Source organism: Herpailurus yagouaroundi, unplaced genomic scaffold, assembly GCF_014898765.1.
Source record: "Herpailurus yagouaroundi ecotype Mexico unplaced genomic scaffold, PumYag 197, whole genome shotgun sequence".
Lineage (NCBI taxonomy): Eukaryota > Metazoa > Chordata > Mammalia > Carnivora > Felidae > Herpailurus > Herpailurus yagouaroundi.
This window is the reverse complement of record NW_024412428.1, coordinates 5,292,412-5,312,403: the sequence shown is the minus strand read 5'-3', so window position 1 is coordinate 5,312,403 and position 19,992 is coordinate 5,292,412. Positions and strand designations below refer to the sequence as shown.

The window sequence follows — 19,992 nt, the reverse complement described above, 5'->3', positions numbered from 1 at the left end:
TTAGCATGTCTTGTAATTTTTTGTTGAAAGCTGGACATGATGAATCTGGTAATAGAAATTGAGCTAAAGGCCTTTAATGTAAAGTTTTATGCTAATCTGGCCATACTTAATGTTTGTTGCAGCTGCACACACAAGAAGTTCCAATTTTTTTTTCCATAGACATAGCAAAAACAGCCTGTAATTCATAAGGATCACAAAACACCCCAAATAGCCAAAGCAATCCTAAGAATGAAGAACAAAGCCAGAAGCCTCATACTTCCTGATTTCAAAATATATTACAAAGTTACAATTATGAAAACAGTATGGTACTGACATAAAGACAGAGACCAATGGGAAAGAATAGGGTCCAGAAATAACCCATGTATATGGATTACAGGGATGCCAAGAATGCACACTGGGGAGAGGATAGTGCCTTCAAAAAATGGTGTTGGAAAAGCTGGATATCCACATTCAAAAGAAAAAAATCAGATCCTGTCTTAGTCCATTCTGGCTGCTATAACAAAATACCACAGACTGGCTAGCCTATAAACAACAGAAATTTATCTCTCACAGTTTTGGAGACTGGGAAATCCAGTCTCCAACCAAGGCACAATCATGGTCATGTTGTGGTGCTGGTTGTCTTCCTGGTTCATAGCTGGTGCCTTCTAAGCTGTGTCCACAGGTGGTGAAAGGGGCTAGGGATTTCTGGAGTCTCTTCCATAAGAGCATTAATCTTCATGACATAATTACTTCTCAAAGGCTCCACCTCCTAATATCACTGGGCATTAGGATTTGAACATATGAATTTTGGGGGACACAAACATTCAGACCATAGCAGACTCTTACATTACAGCATACACAAAAGTCAAGTCAAAATGGATTAAATACTTAAACAGAGACCTGAAACTGTAAAATCCTAGAAGAAATCCTAGGGGGGAACCTGCTTGACATTGAACTTGGCACTGATTTCTTGGATACGATAACAAAAGCACAGGCAATAAAAGCAAAAATAGACAAGTACCACTAAACTAAAAATCTTGACTATATTTTGTTAAATTTGTCACTGGGTACTTTATGTATGTGGCTATATTGGAACTGGAATTGTATGTACAGCTTAATTTTCCAATTATTTGCTCCTAAAATACCAAAAGTTTAATTTTTTAAAGTTTAATTTGAGAGAGCGAGAAAGGGAGAGAGAGGAAGAGAGAGCATGAGCAGGTGAGGGGCAGAGAGAGAAAGAGAGAGAGAGAGAAAGAAAAAGGGGGAGAGAAAGAATCCCAAGCAAGCTCTGCACTGTCAGTGTAAAGCCTGATGCGGGGCTCGATCTTTTGAACTGTGAGATCATAACCAAAGTCAAGAGTCAGGTGCTTAACTGAGCCACCCAGGCGCCCCAATTCTGAGTTCTTGATAGTGATAATTTATATTCTCTCTTTTTCTGGATCAGTATAGTAATGGGTTTACCCATTTTGTTGATCTTTTCAAAGAACCAGATTTTTGACTTTGTTATTTGCTCCATATTTTGTCTGTTTTCAACGTCATTGATTGTTACTCCTGTCTTTATTACTTATTTCCATCTACTGCTTTGTGTTTAATTTGTTCTTCAGTCTTTTTGAGGTGTATATATATTAACCCTGTCTTTCATGATCTTTATTCTGATGTTTTGCTATTACCGGGGGCTTTGCTGGGGAGGTACTGGGAAGGTCCCTCCCCTCCAGGGTTAAGCAACTCCCAGAGCTAGTAAACCACTTGGCCAGTGAATGTGCGTTTCTTATGCAAACCAACCAATCCAGAGCCCGTACCCCTAGCACCTACTTTATCAGGCTCTCACCTTCTGGGCCACTATCCACTTGCCCTAAGCCCCAGAGCCGACTGAAATTATTCAAACTCGCAAAATCCTAGATCTGCTTACCCTGTCTCACCTGTTCCTTTTTGTGGAACGCACAATAAAGGTTCTTGCCCACACTTTCCTTCTGTTCCCTTTGCCTTCTGACTGAACTCAGTGCTGTCCCATGTGCCCCCCCCCCCCATCTCCACTGTGTTATTTGCTTCCGTATCTTGGGATCTGTGAGTATAACAAAATGTCTTTTCAACGGCAATTGTCTCCTGATCTGTTGGCCTTAACTGTATCTCAAATTTTCTATTAATACACTATATTTTAGAACAGTGTGTTACTTTCCAATTGCTGCATAGCAAATGACTATATTTTAGAACAGTGTGTTACTTTCCAATTGCTGCATAGCAAATGACCACCAACTTAGCAGCTTAAAGCAACATAAATTTTTTTCGTCTTACGGATTTCACGGGTTAGGAATTTGACATGTTTTGGTTCAGCTCAGTGTCTTACTGGGCTGAAATCAGGATGTCAGCTGGCTGTGTCCCCGTCTGGAGTCTCAACTGGGGAAAAAGCCACTTTGAAGCTCCCTTAGTTGGTTGGCAGAATCTACTTCCTTGTGTCTGTATGAGGTCCTGTCTTCTTGCTAGCTGTCAGCCAGGGACTGCTCTCGGGAACTACAGGTCACTTGTAGGTCCCTGCCTTGTGGCTCTCTCTGCAACATGGCAGTTTACTTCCAGGCCAACAAAAGAACATGTGCTGCAGCTTGGAATATCTCTGTCCTTTTGTCTCTGACCTTTAATACCTCTTTTGAAAGAGCCTACCAGATGAGGTCAATGGGAAGGGATTGTATGGAGCATGCACATTGGTGGGTGGGAATCTTAAAATCCTGCCTACCACGAGGCGAAAATACAGGTGATTATTTTTCAACATATTTTCTAACTTAAGCACTAAAACCATAATTTTTCTTCTATGCATTGCTTTAGCTGTGTTCCATAAATATTAGTGTTATATTTTCAATAAGGTTATTTCAAAATATCCAATTTTCACTAATTTCTTCTTTGACCCATGGCTTATTTAGAAGTGTGTTAATTTACATATATTTGGCATGTTTCTAGATGTCTTATTGTTACTTGTTTTTAATTCAATTTAATTCTGGACAAAGGACATATGTTTTAATTGGTCTTAATCACTTTGAATCCATTAAGACTTGTTTTATGTTCCAGTATATGGTTTCGGTAAAATGCTATGTGCAAATATCAGTTGAGTCCCGGTGGCCGAGTCACTGTTGTAATAAACTGTCCTCATTGTATTTCTAGCCATTCTATCAATTTCTGAAAGAATTATTAAAATCCTACTGTAATTTTGAATTTTATATTTCTCCCTTTTATTCTACCCATTTTTGCTTCATATGTTTTGAGGCTCTATTGTTAGGAAATATAATTGTTATTTCTTCCTGAAAAATTAACTTTTTAATCATTATGAAACGTCTCTATTTTTGGTCATATTTTCTCTTTAAGGCTATGTTATCTGATATATCACTTCAGCTTTCTCATTATGGTTAACTCTTCATGGCATATAATAATGGTGGTATCTTTTCTAATATTTTCCTTTATTTCTCAATTTAGTTTGCATATACTTTGAGGGTTGTGTATAGCGTTTGTACTATTTTATTAAATTAAAAAATTTTTTTAATGTTTTATTTATTTTTGAGAGATAGGGGCAGAGAGAGAGGGAGACACAGAATCTGAAGCAGGGTCCAGGCTCAGATCAGTTAGCACAGAGCCTGAGGCGGGGCTCGAACTCACAGACCGCGAGATGACGACGTGAGCCGAAGTCAGATGCTCAACTGACTGAGCCACCCAGGCACCCCTAGTCTTTAATAAGTCTCTTAAGAGTATAAGAAATATAGAATAAAATGTTATGTTTTGTTAACTCTTCTACTGTTAAATATTAGATGAAGGCTGAGTTATACTTTTTATTTCTCCAAATTATATACAGCAAAGGCAGCTGAGACGTGTTCAAATTTGTGTTTACAAAGTTTGTGACTTTGTGGGTCTTGGTTGCATAATTAGAATTTTCCAGAAGCTAGTCTTGTGAGTGAAAGCTCTATTTCACTTCCATATTGTGATTTCCATGGTGATCTTGGCACTTTGTTTCTTTAAGATTTTCTCTTATGTTTTAAGTTCTTGTAAACTTTAGAGTTATGTCATTTTCAAAACTCATTATTCCTGAATGGATAAAGAAGATGTGGTTTACACATACAATGGAATACTACTTGGCCATAAGAAAGAATGAAATCTGGCCATTTGCAGCAACGTGGATGGAACTGGAGGGTATTATGCCAAGTGAAATAAGTCAGTCAAAGAAAGACAGATACCATATGTTTTCACTCATATGTGGATCTTGAGAAACTTAACAGAAGACCATGGGGGAAGGGAAGGGGAAAAGATAGTTTCAAACAGAGAGGGAGGGAGGCCAACCACAAGAGATTCTTGAATACAGAGAACAAACTGAGGGTGAGTGCGGGGGTGGGGGAGAGGGGAAAGTGGGTGATGGGCATGGAGGAGGGCACCTGTTGGGATGAGCACTGGGTGTTGTATGGAAACCAATTTGTAATACATTACAAAAAAACTTACCATGTTAGTAGAGATTTTAAAGCAATCTCAATGCTTCATATTCACACATTTATTGAAAATAATGTTGCAAAAGAAAAATGGAGCCTCCGATTATAACAAAAATTGGGAAGGAGTGTCATTTTCCATTTAGCAAGCCAGCTCACCATTCATTTCAAGACATCAAAAAAGAAAATATTTAATATTATAAAAAAACAGAACTCATTATTCCTAAATAATCATTACTGATACACTTGCTTTACATAATGAAGCAGATAATGCAACTTTCCCGTATAATGTGCTGCAGGTTGTGCTGTGCAGAATTTTACATAATTAACGTTGGCAAATTGCTCAGGTAGTCATGTTCTAAAGTGAACCACGTTGGAGGAATTATCTTCACTCCTGTTAACATTGGCAGCAGGAGGACTGGTAAAGGAAAACAAATAATTTAGGAGTGGAAGAAAAAAAAAATAAGATGTTAAGACTGTTAAGCTTTAGCTCCAAGCATTTACGTGTTCCAAGTAACTGTAAAATTGAAAGCAATATAGTAGTCAGAAAAGCACCAAGTTTTGTGTTCAGTGATGAAATGAAGTATGAGAAGAGTTATTAACATAGAGGAAAACTTCAATTTTGCCAGATTATTTTGGGGTCAACAAAATAACTGCAGTCATTTGAGATCACTGATGGGCTATGTAGTCCGCTATGTGGAAAAAGTAGAAGTGGAAATGTTTAATATGATACACGTATAGTATATATTATAGCTCTTACACAGTATGAAATCAAATTTTAAGTGTCTGAATTTCATGTGTTTTTAGACCTGCAGGTTTCTATAAAGGCCTTGGTAATTCAAGGATTATTAAATTACCTTTTATTTCAGGAAACACAGTAATTTCATTTGAGTAATGAGTAATGAAGGCCTTCTGAGGAAAATAGGAAGGAGGATTGTTTCATTAAAGCTTTTGGAGCTTTTTCCAAAAAGGTGCCACATCTTGTTAAAATTTCATTCATTAACATGTTTAAGAAAATTACAGATCATTAAAAAAAAACTCTGATTTCTACAGATGACTGAATATAACTGAAAAGTGTAGTTTAAGCAAAATAGTTAAAAAATAATCTTTTAAATATGATTTAGTATTTTATGGCACTCATTTCACATAGTCAAAGAAATAAAAGAGTTGGCAACAGTCAAATGTTTTGGCACACTTATTAGTTCATTAATATTGCAACAGAAAGTGGTAACTGATACTATTTTTATTTCACTTGTATTTGATGAAGGAATTTTCTTTAGCATTAATCTGCATGACTTATAGTTTTATTATGTATTTTCCTTAAAATACTCCACTATCTGAATTTTCTACTCTGCTACTGGCATGGGGAGTCATTTCTCTAAAATTTTGAGCTTTCAATAGTTTATGTGAATTATGAAGGAAAGGAAGGATGATCTGAGGAAAATAAGCTAAGGGAGGTGACTCCCACATATCTTAAATTGAACGAGTCTCTAAAACTTCTATACTTCCCCCTTAGAAACCGGAGACTCAGTTTTGTAGAGTTCACTCCCATTATTTTGTTCCCACCTTTAACATTTTTCTCAAAAATTCTCTGAACTTTCTGGTATGCTAGTACCCATTTGTATTTTCCAGCTGATATGAATTCACTCTTCTATACCTTTTAAAAAGCAGCTTTATTGAGATATGATCCACATCACACACAAAAATTATGTTTAATGTGTACAATTCAGTCTGTTTTAATATTTCCACACATACATGCAACCGTCACCACAGTCAACTTTTAGAACACTTTGATCACCTCTAAAAGAATCTCCCTGCTCTTTAGTTACCATTTCTCTCATCTTCCTTCCCCCATCCTAAACAACCACTAATCTACTTTGATAGACCAGGGTCCCTATATGCTTCAAACTCTATGGGTTTGCTTATTCTTGACTTTCATGTGAATTGAGTCATAATAACAGTCTTTTGTGACTGGCTTCTTTCAGTTACTGTATTTTTAAGGTTCGTCCATGTTGTAGAATGCATTAATACCTCATAACTTTTTGATGGCTAAAGAATATTCCACTGTATGGATATTCATACAATATTTTGTTTATCCATTCATCAGGTTGTTTTCACTTCTAGGCAATTGTGAATGGTGCTGCTATAAACATTCATGTACAAGTTTTGTGTAGACGCAGGTTTTCACTTGTCTTGGGTGTAGAAGCCTACGAGTGGTGTTGCTGGGTCATCTGGTGAACTCACGCTTACCCATCTGTAGTACTGTCAGACTATTTTCCAAAGTGGCTACATCATTTTACATTCCAGCCAGCAGTGTTTGAGAGTTTTGGGTTTCTCTAAATCCTGATCAACATTTACTGTCTGGCTTTTTGATTCTAGTTATGCTAATAGGTATAAAGTAGTATCTCACCGTGGTTTCTATTGGCATTTCACTGGTCATCTATGATGTCACTCTTCTTTTCATGTTACTTACTTTTTCATTTCAGTGAGATATTTGAAGGGAAGAATGAGGTAAAAAGTATGCCTCCATCTACCATATTGATTCAGAAAGTCTTTTATTTATATTTATATATTTTTATATAAAATGAGAAAAATAAGTGGTCCCGCCCCCCCCCCCCCCCCCGCCCCACTCTGTTTTAGGCAACACAACAAGCAGTTAATCAGAACTGTCAAGATCTTGGAGTCCTGTTAGGTGAAGAAAATGACCTGGCCCTCATCATTGATGGTGAAACACTGAAGTACGCCTTCCATCCTGAAGTTAAGAGGAGCTTTGTCAACTTGGCCCTCTCATGCAGAGCAGTATTATGTTGTAGGGAAAGGATATATTCACTGTTCTTTTCCCTTCCCTGCTCCATTTAACATAAACATGTAAAGAAAATGTAGACATGGAAATAGGAGTTTTTGTAGAGGAAAAGTTCCTTATTGATAAAATATATGTTCAAATTGGAGAGAGATATCTGAGTTTAATTCTAATTGTCAAGCTTAAGATGTAGTAGAAAACATTATAATTTTTCAATGATAAATTATTGATGTATTGACCAGATGAAAGGTGTCTTCAGTAAGAACAAAGGTCCTCTATTTAATTAATTTAATAAATAAATAATTTCTATTAAAAAAAATTAATGCTTATTAGAGAGAGAGAGAGCATGAGCAGGGGAAGGACAGAGAGAGGAGGAGACACAGAATCCGAAGCAGGCTCCAGGCTCCCAGCTGTCGGCACAGAGCCTGACATGGGGCTCGAACTCACCAACCTTAAGATCATGACCTGAGCTGGTGTCGAACGTTTAACCTGTTAAGCCTCCCAGGTGCCCCAAAGGTCCTCTATTTATAGTGAGGGTCATATCTGAAAAAATTCTGACACCTAGAGAGAAATGAAGTTATCGGTGTTACTGGAAGTCTAAATATCAATTTAAAAAGGGAAATCATGTACAACAAAGATGGATGGAGCTAAGAAAATAAACTAAGTACAGAGTAATTGTTCCTTTCTCCTGAATAAAAATATTAACTGGGCCAATTATGAAGACATTTTGATGCCTTGGACTTGTAAGTATCGATTTAGACGGTTTTCTCGGTCGTCAGGTTCCCTATAGGCTTCAAATGTCTCCCCCCGGTGTCCTTCTTTGTTCACATTCATTCAGCATCAGCTACGAGAATTCGGCAGGTTCTGTTCTTTATTGCACTCTCACTTGTCACGACTGTAGTTTAGCCTTCAGGATTCTTTGTGACATAGCCTTCCATTCGCCTTTGGGCTAAAAGGGAATTTATTAGCTCACATGGTTGAAAATTCTGTTGGCAAAGCCAACTTCAAGGGAAGCAAGCAAATTTATCAACAGTTCGCCAGAATTATTTTTCTTTTCACTATTTAGACTTTATGGAACCATTTTCGTTTTGCATTCTAACAATATTTTAAGGAGTGTTCGCGGTCTCTCCACCTGACCCTCCTACTCATGCTGGAGGAAGCCATGAAAGGACATCATTGAAGAGGAGAGAGAACGTGGGCTAATTTGGCCACAAAGGATGGACATTCCAGCAGTTGGCTTGCAGTGACCTAGTGGTGGTTGATCCTAAATCTGGCTTTACTCGTGGTTTGTTGTAGGGTTCCAGTGTTGTCCCCCTTTTGATCTGTCTGGTGCAGGCTTCATTCCCAGGCGAGATCCCCTTTGGGCAGCAAGTTAGGGGTTGAGAGACCTCGCATCTTCATAGGAGTGCATCCAGGGGAAGTTTCACATCTGCTTTCTCCCATAAATCTCAGCAAATGGGACATCGTGCTTGGCTCTGAAAGATGCTTGCTGCCGGCAGCCTGAGATGAAAACAAAGGGATCGTATATACGTGTTGGTAACAGTGGGAAGAGCTGTTCTACCCCTAGGTCCAAAGGGATTGGAGGAGGGGAGGAGTCACTGTGCCTGGAAGGAAAGAGTCCTTCAGAGCCGGTTGCCTCTAGAGGAGCAGTGAGCGGCAGGAGACAGACACAGCCACCCGGAGCGGATGTGGCAGGGAGGAGCAGGGGAATGTCCAACTTGACCTCACTCTCCTCCCTGTCCAGCTCCTGCAGGGGTCACTTGTCAGCCCACCGCGACACCAACTCTCAATTTTCCAGGTTTATGTGGTCCAGTGTCTTAGTTTTTCCCCTTAGTCCCACCATCCCTTTAAGGGTCCCCATTGGAGGAACAGTAAACATAAATGAACACAAAACTGAAGTCTGTTGACTGAGGTACATCCTGAATGATGGAAACAATTTGGTATGGACCTGGCTGAACGTGTACTTTGCAGAGGGGAGTGGTGATGGAGAAGGAGAGGAGAGTCTGTCTCTCACTTTCTTCATGGCTTCAAACTTTTGACTGAGTTTTTCTGTATATTCTACTAAAATTTCATGAAGAATTTCTAGTCTGTACTCATGAAAGACATCTGTCTGTGGTTTTATCTCAACTTTTTGAGTGGCTTTGTTATCAGATCATTCTAACCTGATAAACTGATTTGGGAGGTGTTTCTTTGTCCTGTTTTCTATACTCTCTGTAGTGTTTGGTATGATTTCTTCCCAAAATGTTTGACAGACTTCACTGTCGATGATGCCACCTGGACCTGGACTTTGTAGGAAGGCTCTGATGAGTAATTCAATTTAGGAAGCAAATATTTTCTACTACTTCTTCAAGTTTGTGATTTGTGTCTTTCAAGGGATTTGTCCATTTGTTCTAGCTGTCAAACTTGTTGGCATGAAGTTTTTCACAATATTCCTTTATTTATTTGTTACTTTTGTGTGACGTGTGGTGGTGTTCCTTCCCTTCCTCATATGGATAATTTACTCTTTTTTTCCTTGATCAGTCTAGTTAGGGCTTTACCAGTTTTGCTGATATTTTCAAAAGGCCAACTCCACGGTCTGTCCAGTTTTTTATTTATATTCTGATATATGTTTATAATGTATATGTAATGTTATGTATATATAACATTAATATGATGTAATATATGTGTATTATAATATATAATGATATCATATTCTGATAGACAATATAATATATACTCATCTGGATTATTTTCTACTTTTACCTTACTTTGGATTGAACTCATTTTTTTCTCATTCCCTTAAGGTAAAAACTTTTGTCACTGATTTAAACATTTTTTATTTTCTACTATAAGCATTTCAAGATATAAATCTTTAAGCACTGATTTAATTACATTTCACAAATTCTGATATGTTGTGTTTTCATTATCATTCAGTTCAAAGTACGGTATTTTCTAATTTCTCTTGATTTCCTTTTTGACTCATGGGCTATTTAAAAGTACTGAATTCTCACACATTTGGGTATATTCCCTGTTATTGATTTCTAACTTAAAGCTATTATCAAAGAAAATACTTGGTTGATTTTTTTTCTTTGGTACTTTGTCACTCTCTTGTCTTCTGGCTCCCTGGTTTCTGGTGAGAAATTCACGCTGTTGTTAGCCTGTATGTGATGTGTCATTTTCCTACTTTCTAGATTTTCTCTTTGTTACTGGGTTTCATTCATTTAGCTATGTTGGCTCTAAATCTGGTTCTTATTGTATTTATTCTACTTTGGATTCAATGGATCCCTAAATTAATGTTTTGTTTTGTTATTACCAGATTGGAAAGTTTTCAACCATTATTTTCTCAGGGGTTTTTTTTTGTTTGTTTTTTGTTTTTGTTTTTGCTACTTTTGTTTCCTTTGCTTCAGGACTCCAATCACATGTATGATTGAATGCTTGATGTTGATTACAGACCCGTTGCACTGCCACTGCATTTTCAATTTCAACTCTTTTCTTTTTGGATTGCATATTTTCTATTGATGTAACTTCAGATTCACTAATTTCTTCCACTCAGATCTGACTTAAGTTATGAAGTGTATTGTTCACTTCATCCCAGAGTTTCTAATTTTTTTTAAATAGTTTCCATTCTTCTGTTGGGATATCCTGTTTGTTGACTCATAATTATCATAATTTTCTTTCTTTGAACATATTTTAATTCTGTGAGCGTATTTATAATGCTGCTTTGAAGTCTTTGCTAACTCTTATATCAGGTCTATTCTCAGTCAGGCTGCTTTGTTCACTGTGAATGAAAAATACCCTTAAGTTTCTTGGCACATCTAGTGATTTTGTTTTATTTAGAGTGAAAGTGGCTATTGTGGAAAAATACAGTGTAGTTTATCTGGATTCTAATTTATTCTTCTGCATTTTGTTGGCCCAGTGTTTTAGTAACTTGCCTGGACTCAGACTGTCAAGTATGTTTCCCTGTTCACTTGCAGTTCCTGGTATCTTTCCTCAGCCTTTTTTTTTTTTTTTTTTTTTTCCCTTAAGCCTGCCTTCCCAGGAGTTTCTCCTGTGCCTGCAGAGTTTAGTCATCACGCAATTATTTGGCCAAGTTTGTGCCTAGACAAGTCATAGTCTGACGCTCCTACCCTTGATGCTAGGGCCATATGCTGGTTGGAGGAATGCTTTCAGAGGCACAACATGACAGCCTCTCTGGGCTCTTTCCTGCATATCCTTACTTTAGTGGTCAGTTCGGAATACGGGCAAGTTGATGACCTCAGCCCTCCTGTGATTCTTTTGTTGCACAATCTCCCTGTTACATTTCTAGCTGGTTTGCTGCCCTCCCTGAACTGAGAGAGCCACCCCAATTGGTAAAGATGTGGGTGTTCATTATCTGCTCCAAACCACGTCCGCCGTGTCTTGGGTAGCAAATCTGCAGATTTTCCCCCACTCCCAGGTCAGGGGAACAGGAACACCTCTAAGTACGGAGGTCACTTCTCTGATTTTCATGAATAAACATGTCTCGAGTTCTTTTCCACCTTTGGGCATTTTCTGATGGGCTGAAATGTTTGTTCTTAATCATGTTTTCCAGTTTTATACTTGTTTACTTTCTGAAGGAAACTGTCTAATATCCTTATATGCCATTAACAGGTATAGAAAGTTTTCTTAAAGTTTTGACCAATAATTTGCTTACTGAATGTCATTTAGAAATAAAAAAGCTTAGATACTTGGAGGGTGTCATATGGTATTTGTTACAATTGCTTAATCAGTGGCACTCAGGTAAACATAATCAGGAGAGAAAAATCTAATTAATCTAGAAAATTCAGTTTATCGGGGCGCCTGGGTGGCTCAGTCAGTTGGGTGTCCAGCTCTTGATTTCAGTTCAGGTTATGATCTCATGGTTCATGGGATCAAGCCTTGCATCGGGCTCTGCACTGACTGAAAAAGAAACTTAAAGGAAAGTTCTTATCACCATATGCCATAATTTATGTTTTACTTACTTGGTTTATTGTCTTTCTCCTCTCCACTGGAATGTAAACTTCATGAAGGCAGGAATGCTTATGTATTTTATTCTCTGCACTATTTTCTGTATCAAGAACTGTGCCTGGCTCATATGTAGGGACATCAGTATTTGTTGAATAAATAATAATGCATATGAGATTACCTGTAAGTAGCTTACGCAGAGAATTCCAACCACAAATATAGCAAGAAAACTTGTTTTTATATACAAGAAAGTATCTACGCCATATAATATGTTGAACCTATTTTACAAATTTTGAATGGAAACCATTTTATTTTTTATTTCTAACACTGATTGTATTGATAAAGAAGTCAGTAGTGTGTGCCATGGAAAAACCATGACATTATTCCAGTCAATTGGTTTAGTTATCTTTGTAATTCCATGAAAACAGACGATAAAAATACTACAATTTTTAAATCAAGTCAAATGTGACTAGAGTGTTTGTTTTATAGGTTGGAATCTATTATGTGCTCTTTCTACATTGTTGAATTTATTCGGTTCCATGTTATAGATTAAAAATCACAATGAGCGTTGACACGTGAAATACTATGTTTTGGAAGGTTTTTATACTTTCATCTTTCATTCAGATGAAAAGAACAGAAATTAGCTGTTTAATGTCTGTTTTGAATTTCTCAAACTGTGTTTTAGGGCTGTGTTTTCTTATTACTTTTGTGTCCTGAAACAGCATATTGACTTTTTTTCCTATCCTGAGTAGACTTTTCACCCTTCAGTTTTTGTGAATAGATGGCTGTGGGGTGTCTATGTTTTTTCAGCAAATAAAATGACAAGATAAACTTTGCCAGACATGAATGCAAAGATCATCAATTGGGTATAACCCTAAAATTTCAAGATTAGGGTAATTTGACTTAATACACCCAGAAACATGACCTAAAGTGTTTTATTAATTTAAGCTCATTTAACACATAGGTATTAAAAGACTATTATTATTTTAGGATTTATTTTCATGTATGGGAGGGAGATCCAAAATCAGAATAGTGATAATCCAGTTCTATTCTTTTCTCTCTCTCTCTTTTTTTTTTTTTTTTTTTGTAGTTTTAATTTAAATTCTAGTTAGTTAACATATAGTCTAATACTGGTTTGGGGAGTAGAATTTAGTGATTCACCACTTACATATAACACCCAGTGCTCATCACAACAAGTGCCCTCCTAATACCCATCACCCATTTAGCCCATCCCCCACCCACCTCCCTTCCAGCAACCTTCAGTTTGTTCTCTATAGTTAAGAGTCTCTTATTGTTTGCTTCCCTCTGTTTTTTCTCCCTTTCCTTATGTTCATCTGTTTTGTTTCTTAAATTCCACATATGAGTGAAATAATATGTTGTCTTTCTCTGACTTATTTTGCTTAGTGTAATATACTCTAGCTGTGTCCACATTATTGCAAATGGTGAGATTTTATTCTTTTTGATGGCTGAGTAATATTCCATAGCACATATGTGTGTGTATGTGTGTGTGTGTGTGTGTGTGTGTGTGTGTGTGTATATATATATATATAATGTGCCACCTCTATGGACATTTGGGCTCTTTTCATAATTTGGCTGTTGTTGATAATGCTGCTATAAATCATGGTGCACATGCCCCTTCAACTCAATATTTTTGTATCCTTTCGGTAAATACCTAATAGTGCAATTGCTATGTGTAACTTTCTAAGGAACCGCCATACTGTCTTCCAGAGTAGCTGTACCAGTTTGCATTCCCACCAACAAGTGTATGAGTGTTCCCCTTTCTCTACATCTTGCCAACAACTGATCAGAATTGATGTGGAGCTTTGGCAAAAGGCCCTGAACCACCTCACAAAAGGACTGAAGGATTCAAGGATGTTTAGCAAGGGGAGGAGAAGGCTTAGTTGGGTCCCTGTAGTTCTCTTTTCCTATTTGGAGAGCTTCACTGGCTCAAACGATAGAATTAAGATTTGACAGTATGAAGAGTCAAATTTGGTATTAATATGAGGTACGTTTTCTTTTTTTTCTTCACAAATATCATAGTTTAAATATAAAAGTACTTGCCAGACAAAATGGTGAAGTTATTATCATTGTAGTTATTGCAGTAAAAAAAAACAAAAAAACAAAAAAACAAAAAAAACAGTGTCTCTAGATGGAAACTAAACTTACAAATGGTTTCCGGAACATCCTCTACTTCAGCAACTTTTCACACTGTATCTACAGTGTATTAATGTTAACTCACATTTTCCTCATTATGAAACCAAAGGTTTTCTGTCTGTGCTTCTGTCTTAAAATTTGGAGTGTGTTCTAGTCAAGGGAACTTCATCTCCTCAGTTTTTAATCTCACCTGAAATTTGAAAGGTTGAGATTTAAATTAGTTTTTAGGAGCTGTTTTGTGGGAAGGGGATGAACACTCACTTACTAGAAAATAAAACCTTTGTGTGTCCCTGATCATTTTGGATAGAGGTATGTAGCCAATTTATTTAGTGAATGAGTACATAACTGATAAATAAGAAAAAAAATTGCTTCTCTTTCCTTGGAATGTCTGTTAAGTATTTTGTGTAGACAGGGTCTGCTAGTCTGAAATATTTGAGGAATACGAAATTTGCTTTCGTAGCTTGTCTGGGTGAAAAGAAAGGATCAACGGTATCCTCATCTGCACTGGACACATCCACGGGAAAGAAGCAAACATTTGTTATTTTCAGTCACTTACCTTTGGATTGTTATTGTTTCCACAGACTCCTGACTGAGATCTTCATGTTTCTCTGTCTCCTTGTAAAGTTCACTTGAGGGTAGTTTGATTTTCCTAGGCTACTCCACATATTTATCCTTTGGGGGAAATGCCTTTATACAGGTTTAGAAACAGATCTTCACTTCTTGCTCTCATGTAGCGAGATGATGTAAATTAAGATAGGGCAGTGTTAGAAATAGGGAGCAACTGATACTGTGTATTTCTTTGGGGAGTTAAAGAAGTTACTGTGTGCTTTCTTTGCTTTACTTCTTATTTTGGGTGGGCGGGGGAAGGAATTTTTGAGTATAGCTGATACACAATGATACATTAGTTTCAGGTGTACAACCTGACTGGAAATCTCTGTTACGCTGTGCTCACCACAAGCGAGCTACCATCTGTCATCACACAACATTACTACAATATCACTGGCTCTGTTCCCCGTGCTGTGCCTTTTATTCACGTGACTTCTGTTCCATCCGAAAGTGTGTACCTTCCACCCCCTTTCACCCATATTGCCCATCCCTTCACCCCACAGCCTCCACCAGCCATCAGGTTGTTCTGTGTTTATAGGTCTGATTCTGCTTTTTGTTTGTTTATTCATTTATTTTAGATTGGTGGGTGGAACGTTTTTATATCTGTTAAAAGCTTGATCAATGTATTGGAAAATTTATCCGTAGCTGTCATTTAAAGGTGGTTAGGTGTAGATTGCCGTTGACTCCATGTTAAAGGCTTTTACGACAAGGTGAAGTAAAACGAACCAACATAAAACAATAAAAAGTGGTGATTTCTGTCTTCTTTTTCAGGTTATCTCCCCTCCAGAAGGCAGAAATAGTCGACGTGGTTAAGAAGCACGTAGGGGCCATCACTCTTGCCATCGGGGATGGTGCCAATGACATTGGGATGATCCAGATGGCCCACGTGGGTGTGGGAATCAGTGGGAACGAGGGCATGCAGGCCACCAACAACTCAGATTTTGCCATTGCACAGGTCAGTGGTGTGGGCACGTCGAGTGCATGAGGTCTACCCTGCTCTTTAAGCTGCTCTTCAATATGCGACTACCAGAACATTTGGGGTTAAGTTTTGTCCTTATACAGTTTGCAGCAAAAAGGTTTTTCTTGAGCAGTTATGGATTTGGTCCAACTGATACCACTGAGGGTCTGTAGCTCTGCTAATATAATCTCTAAATCCCCAGTCTCTTCAATCTGTAATGTGTGCTTTACTTTGTGGCATCTCTCGATGAATATTTCTTGAAGACTTATAATCTCCCAATTTCTGCTTTTTAAAAGTAGGCACCGCCCCTTGGCAGATCTGAAAAAAATAGACTGTATATTTTAGTGTAGCTTCACAGCAGAATTGAGCAGAAGACCCAGAGCTCCCATATATCCCCTGCTCCTACCCCCACCAGCCTCCCCCCCGCCATCAACGTCCTCTGCCAGAATCGTACATTTGCTTTAACTTATGAACCTACATTGACACATCATCATGCAAAGTCCACAGTTTACGTTAGGGTCCACTCTTGGTGTCGTGCATTCTGTAGGTTTGGAGAAAGGTATAAGGACAATACCTATCATCACAGTACCATACAGAATAATTTCACTTCCTTAAGAGTCCTCTGCACTCTGCCTACTCATCGTTCCCTCTACACTAACTTCCTTTGGCAACCACTGATCTATTTACTATCTCCATAGTTTTGCCTTTTCCAGAATGTCCTATTCATACAGCATGTAGCCTTCTCCAACTGGCTTCTTTCACTGAGTAATATGCACTTAAGTACCCTTCATGTCTTTTGTGACTTGATAGCTCATTTCTATTTAGCGATGAATAATATTCTACTTTCTGGATGTACAATACTTTGTTTATCCATTCAGCTACTGAAAAACATCTTGGCTATTTCCAACTTTGGGCAGTTATTAATAAAGCTGCTACATAAATTTTCAACTCCTTTGGATTTATACCAAGGAGTGCAACTGCTAGATCATATAGTAAAAGTATAAAAGTACGTTTAGTTTTGTAAGAAACTGCCAAACTGCCTTCCACAGTAGCGGTACCATTTACTGGAATGCATTTAAGAAGAGTGTGTGGCCTGTGATGTACAGCCCCTGTGTATTTGTAATATCCAAGCTGTTTAATAAGAACACTCCCTGCTTCTACATATTAATATTTTGACTTTTGAAGAATATTTTAATCAATTTAAGATCAGCTTTGAATGGATACAATATTTTCACCACAGTTGAGCAACTAACAAGAAGACTTTTCATTCACTCTTGGTGAATTCGGGAGCCACATGTAATTCTTGAACAGCTCCCTAGGAATAATCCCATACTTTGAGTAGAACATCCCTGCTGGGGCTATTCTTGTGGTGTCTGTCTTTGAGAGGCTAGATGATTTAGTACCCTGCCCACAGGTAAGCAGGTGCCTGAAACTGGGGTGGTAACAAAACGGATTCCTAGGATCCTACAGCATAGATGAGGAGTGTATTACCCCAGTGTTTGAATCAGATCCATTCTGATTAAGTGTTCTAGTTTTACAACAGGGAAAACTAAGGCTCCTATGTGCTAGAGTATCTGGGTTACAAGAAGTGTCAGTAAACTATGATCAAAGCACCTGTGTCTGTAAACAGGGAAATGACCACACCAAACTCTCCTGATCCTGTCCTAAACTCTTCTAAATGCCGTCGGGATACATGCTTCCGATGATCTCAGCAGTTATGTGACATAAGCCTTGAACTGTTAAAACACTGTGCACACGCTAGGCTGGCCAGTTTCAGCTATCCTGGGGATCCAGGGAAATATTTCTCCTTTTTTGGCTTGTTCTTTTTAGATTCCACATTGTAAGTGAAATCTTATGGTATTTATCTTTTTCTATTGGGCTTATTTCACTTCTCACAACACCCGCCAAGTCCATTCATATTGTCACAAATGGCAAGAGTTTATTCTTTCTTATGTCTGATATTCCCATTACACACACACACACCCACACCCACACACACTCACACCCACACCCACATCTTCCTTATCCATTCATCTATTGATGGACACTGAGGTTGCTTCCCTATCTTGGCTATTGTCAGTAACGCTTCAGTAAACACAGAGGTGCATATATCTTCAAATTAGTGGTTTTCTTTTCTTTGGGTAAATACACAGTAGTGAAATTACTGGATTGTATGGTATTTCTATTTTTAGTATTTTGAGGAGCCTCCATACCGTTTTCCACAGTGACTGCACCAGTTTGCATTCCCACCAGCGGTGCTAGAGGGTTCCCCATTCTCCACATTCTCATCAACACTCGGGATTTCTTGTCTTTTTGATTCTAGCCATTCTGACAGGTGTAAGGTGATAATCTCATTGCGGTTCGGATTTCCACTACTCTGATGATTAGTGATGTTGAGAATCTTTTCATGTGTTTGCCAGCCATCATATATCTTCTTTGCAAAAGTGGCTATTGTCCTCTCATTTTTTAAAAAAGTACTTAAATTCCAGTTAGTTAACATACAGTGTAATATTAGTTTCAGGTGTAAATATAGTGATCCAACACTTCCATTCAGTACCCAGTGTACATCATAACAAGTGCCCTCCTGAATCCCATCACCTATTTAACCCATCCCCCACCCACTTTTGCCCATTTTTAATTGGATGTTTTGCAGCTTTTTTGGTGTTAGGTTGAGTAACTTCATTATATATTTTGAATATTAACTTCTTTTCAAAGACACCATTTTCAAATGTCTTCTCCCACTCAGTAGGCCTTTTCATTTTGTTGACGGTTTCCTTTGCTGTGTAAAAGATTTTTGTTTTGATCCAGTCCCAATGGTTTATTTTTGCTTTTGTTTTCCTTGCCTGGGGAGATATGTCTAGAAAAGTGTTGCTAAGGTCAACGTCCAGGAGATTACTGCCTTTCTTTTCTTTTTTTCCTTTTTTCAAGTTTTTAAATTTAAATTCCGGTTAGTTAACACACAGTGTGATATTAGTCAAGGTGTAGAATTTAGTGATTCATCAAATACAACACGCAGTGCTCATCACTAGTGCCCTGAGTTTCAGGCCTCACATTTAGGGCGTTTTATTTTGAGTTTATTTTTCCACATCATGTAAGGAACTGGTCCAGTTTCATTCTTTTGCACGTAGCTGTCCAGTTTTTCCAACGCATTTTTTTGAAGAGACTTTTTTTTTCCCCCACTGCATATTCTTGCCTCCTTTGCTGTAGATTAATTCACCACGTAAGCATGGGGGTATTTCTCAGCTCTCTATTCTGCTCCACTGACCTGTGTCCGTTTTTGTGCCAGTACCATACTGTTTCCATTACCACAGCTTTGGAATATATCTTGAAAGATATATTGGTCTCCTTTCTCAAGACTGCTTCAGCTACTTGGGATCTTCTGTGGTTCCATACTAACTTTAGGATTATTCTATTTCTGTAAAAAATATTTAGTATTTTGACAGGGATTGTATTGAATCTGTAGATTACTTTTGGTACTATGGACATTTTAACAATATTAATTTTTCTAAATTAATGGAATATTAGCATGGAATAGCTTTCCATTTCTTTGTGTCTTTTTTAGTTTACTTTATCAGTGTTCTATAGTTTTCAGAGCACAGGACTTTTGCCTTTTTGGTTAAGTTTATTCCTATGTATTTTATAATTTTTAAATTTAATTCTCAAACAATTTTTCTTAATTTCTCTTTCTGCCACTTTGCTAATAGTATATGGAAACACAACAGATTTCTGTATATTAATTTGGTATCCTGCAACTTGCTAAATTAATTTATCAGTTCTAATAGTTTTTCGGTGGAGTCTTTAGAATTTTCTATGTAGAGTATCATGCCATCTGCAAATACTATCAGTTTTGCTTCTTCCTTATCAATTTGGATGCCTTTTATTTCTATTTCTTGTCTGACTGCTATGGCTAGGACTCGCGGTACTATGTTGAAGAAAAGTGGTGACAGTGGACATTGTTGTCTTGTTCCTGATCTTAGAAGGAAAAACTCTCAGCTTTACAGCATTCTGTATGATGATAGTTGTGGGTTTGTCATACATGGCCTGTACATACATGGCCTGTATTATGTTGGCATGTGTTCGCTCTAAACTTACTTTGTTGA

The 19,992-nt window shown here is 37.6% G+C and overlaps 1 protein-coding gene and 2 long non-coding RNA genes across 3 annotated transcripts in view; 1 reads left to right on the top strand and 2 right to left on the bottom strand.

Moving 5' to 3' along the window:
• The window catches only part of LOC121012753 (phospholipid-transporting ATPase IB-like), a 219,713-nt gene that overhangs the window by 103,014 nt on the left and 96,707 nt on the right, over window positions 1-19,992 (top strand). Inside the window, 2 exon segments of the mRNA XM_040448069.1 lie at window positions 7,074-7,246; window positions 15,706-15,889. Of these exon segments, the coding sequence (XP_040304003.1) occupies window positions 7,074-7,246; window positions 15,706-15,889 (357 nt within the window).
• On the bottom strand, window positions 8,177-13,296 carry LOC121012755 (uncharacterized). The gene is made up of 2 exons (XR_005782278.1): window positions 12,192-13,296; window positions 8,177-8,733 (listed from the first exon to the last, which is right to left on the bottom strand). It is a non-coding gene; the product is annotated as an uncharacterized LOC121012755 (long non-coding RNA).
• LOC121012754 (uncharacterized) overlaps window positions 15,788-19,992 on the bottom strand; it is a 128,663-nt gene continuing 124,458 nt past the window's right edge. The window contains exon 3 of the long non-coding RNA XR_005782277.1: window positions 15,788-16,210. This is a non-coding gene — a long non-coding RNA (uncharacterized LOC121012754). The remainder of the gene's footprint in view (window positions 16,211-19,992) is intronic.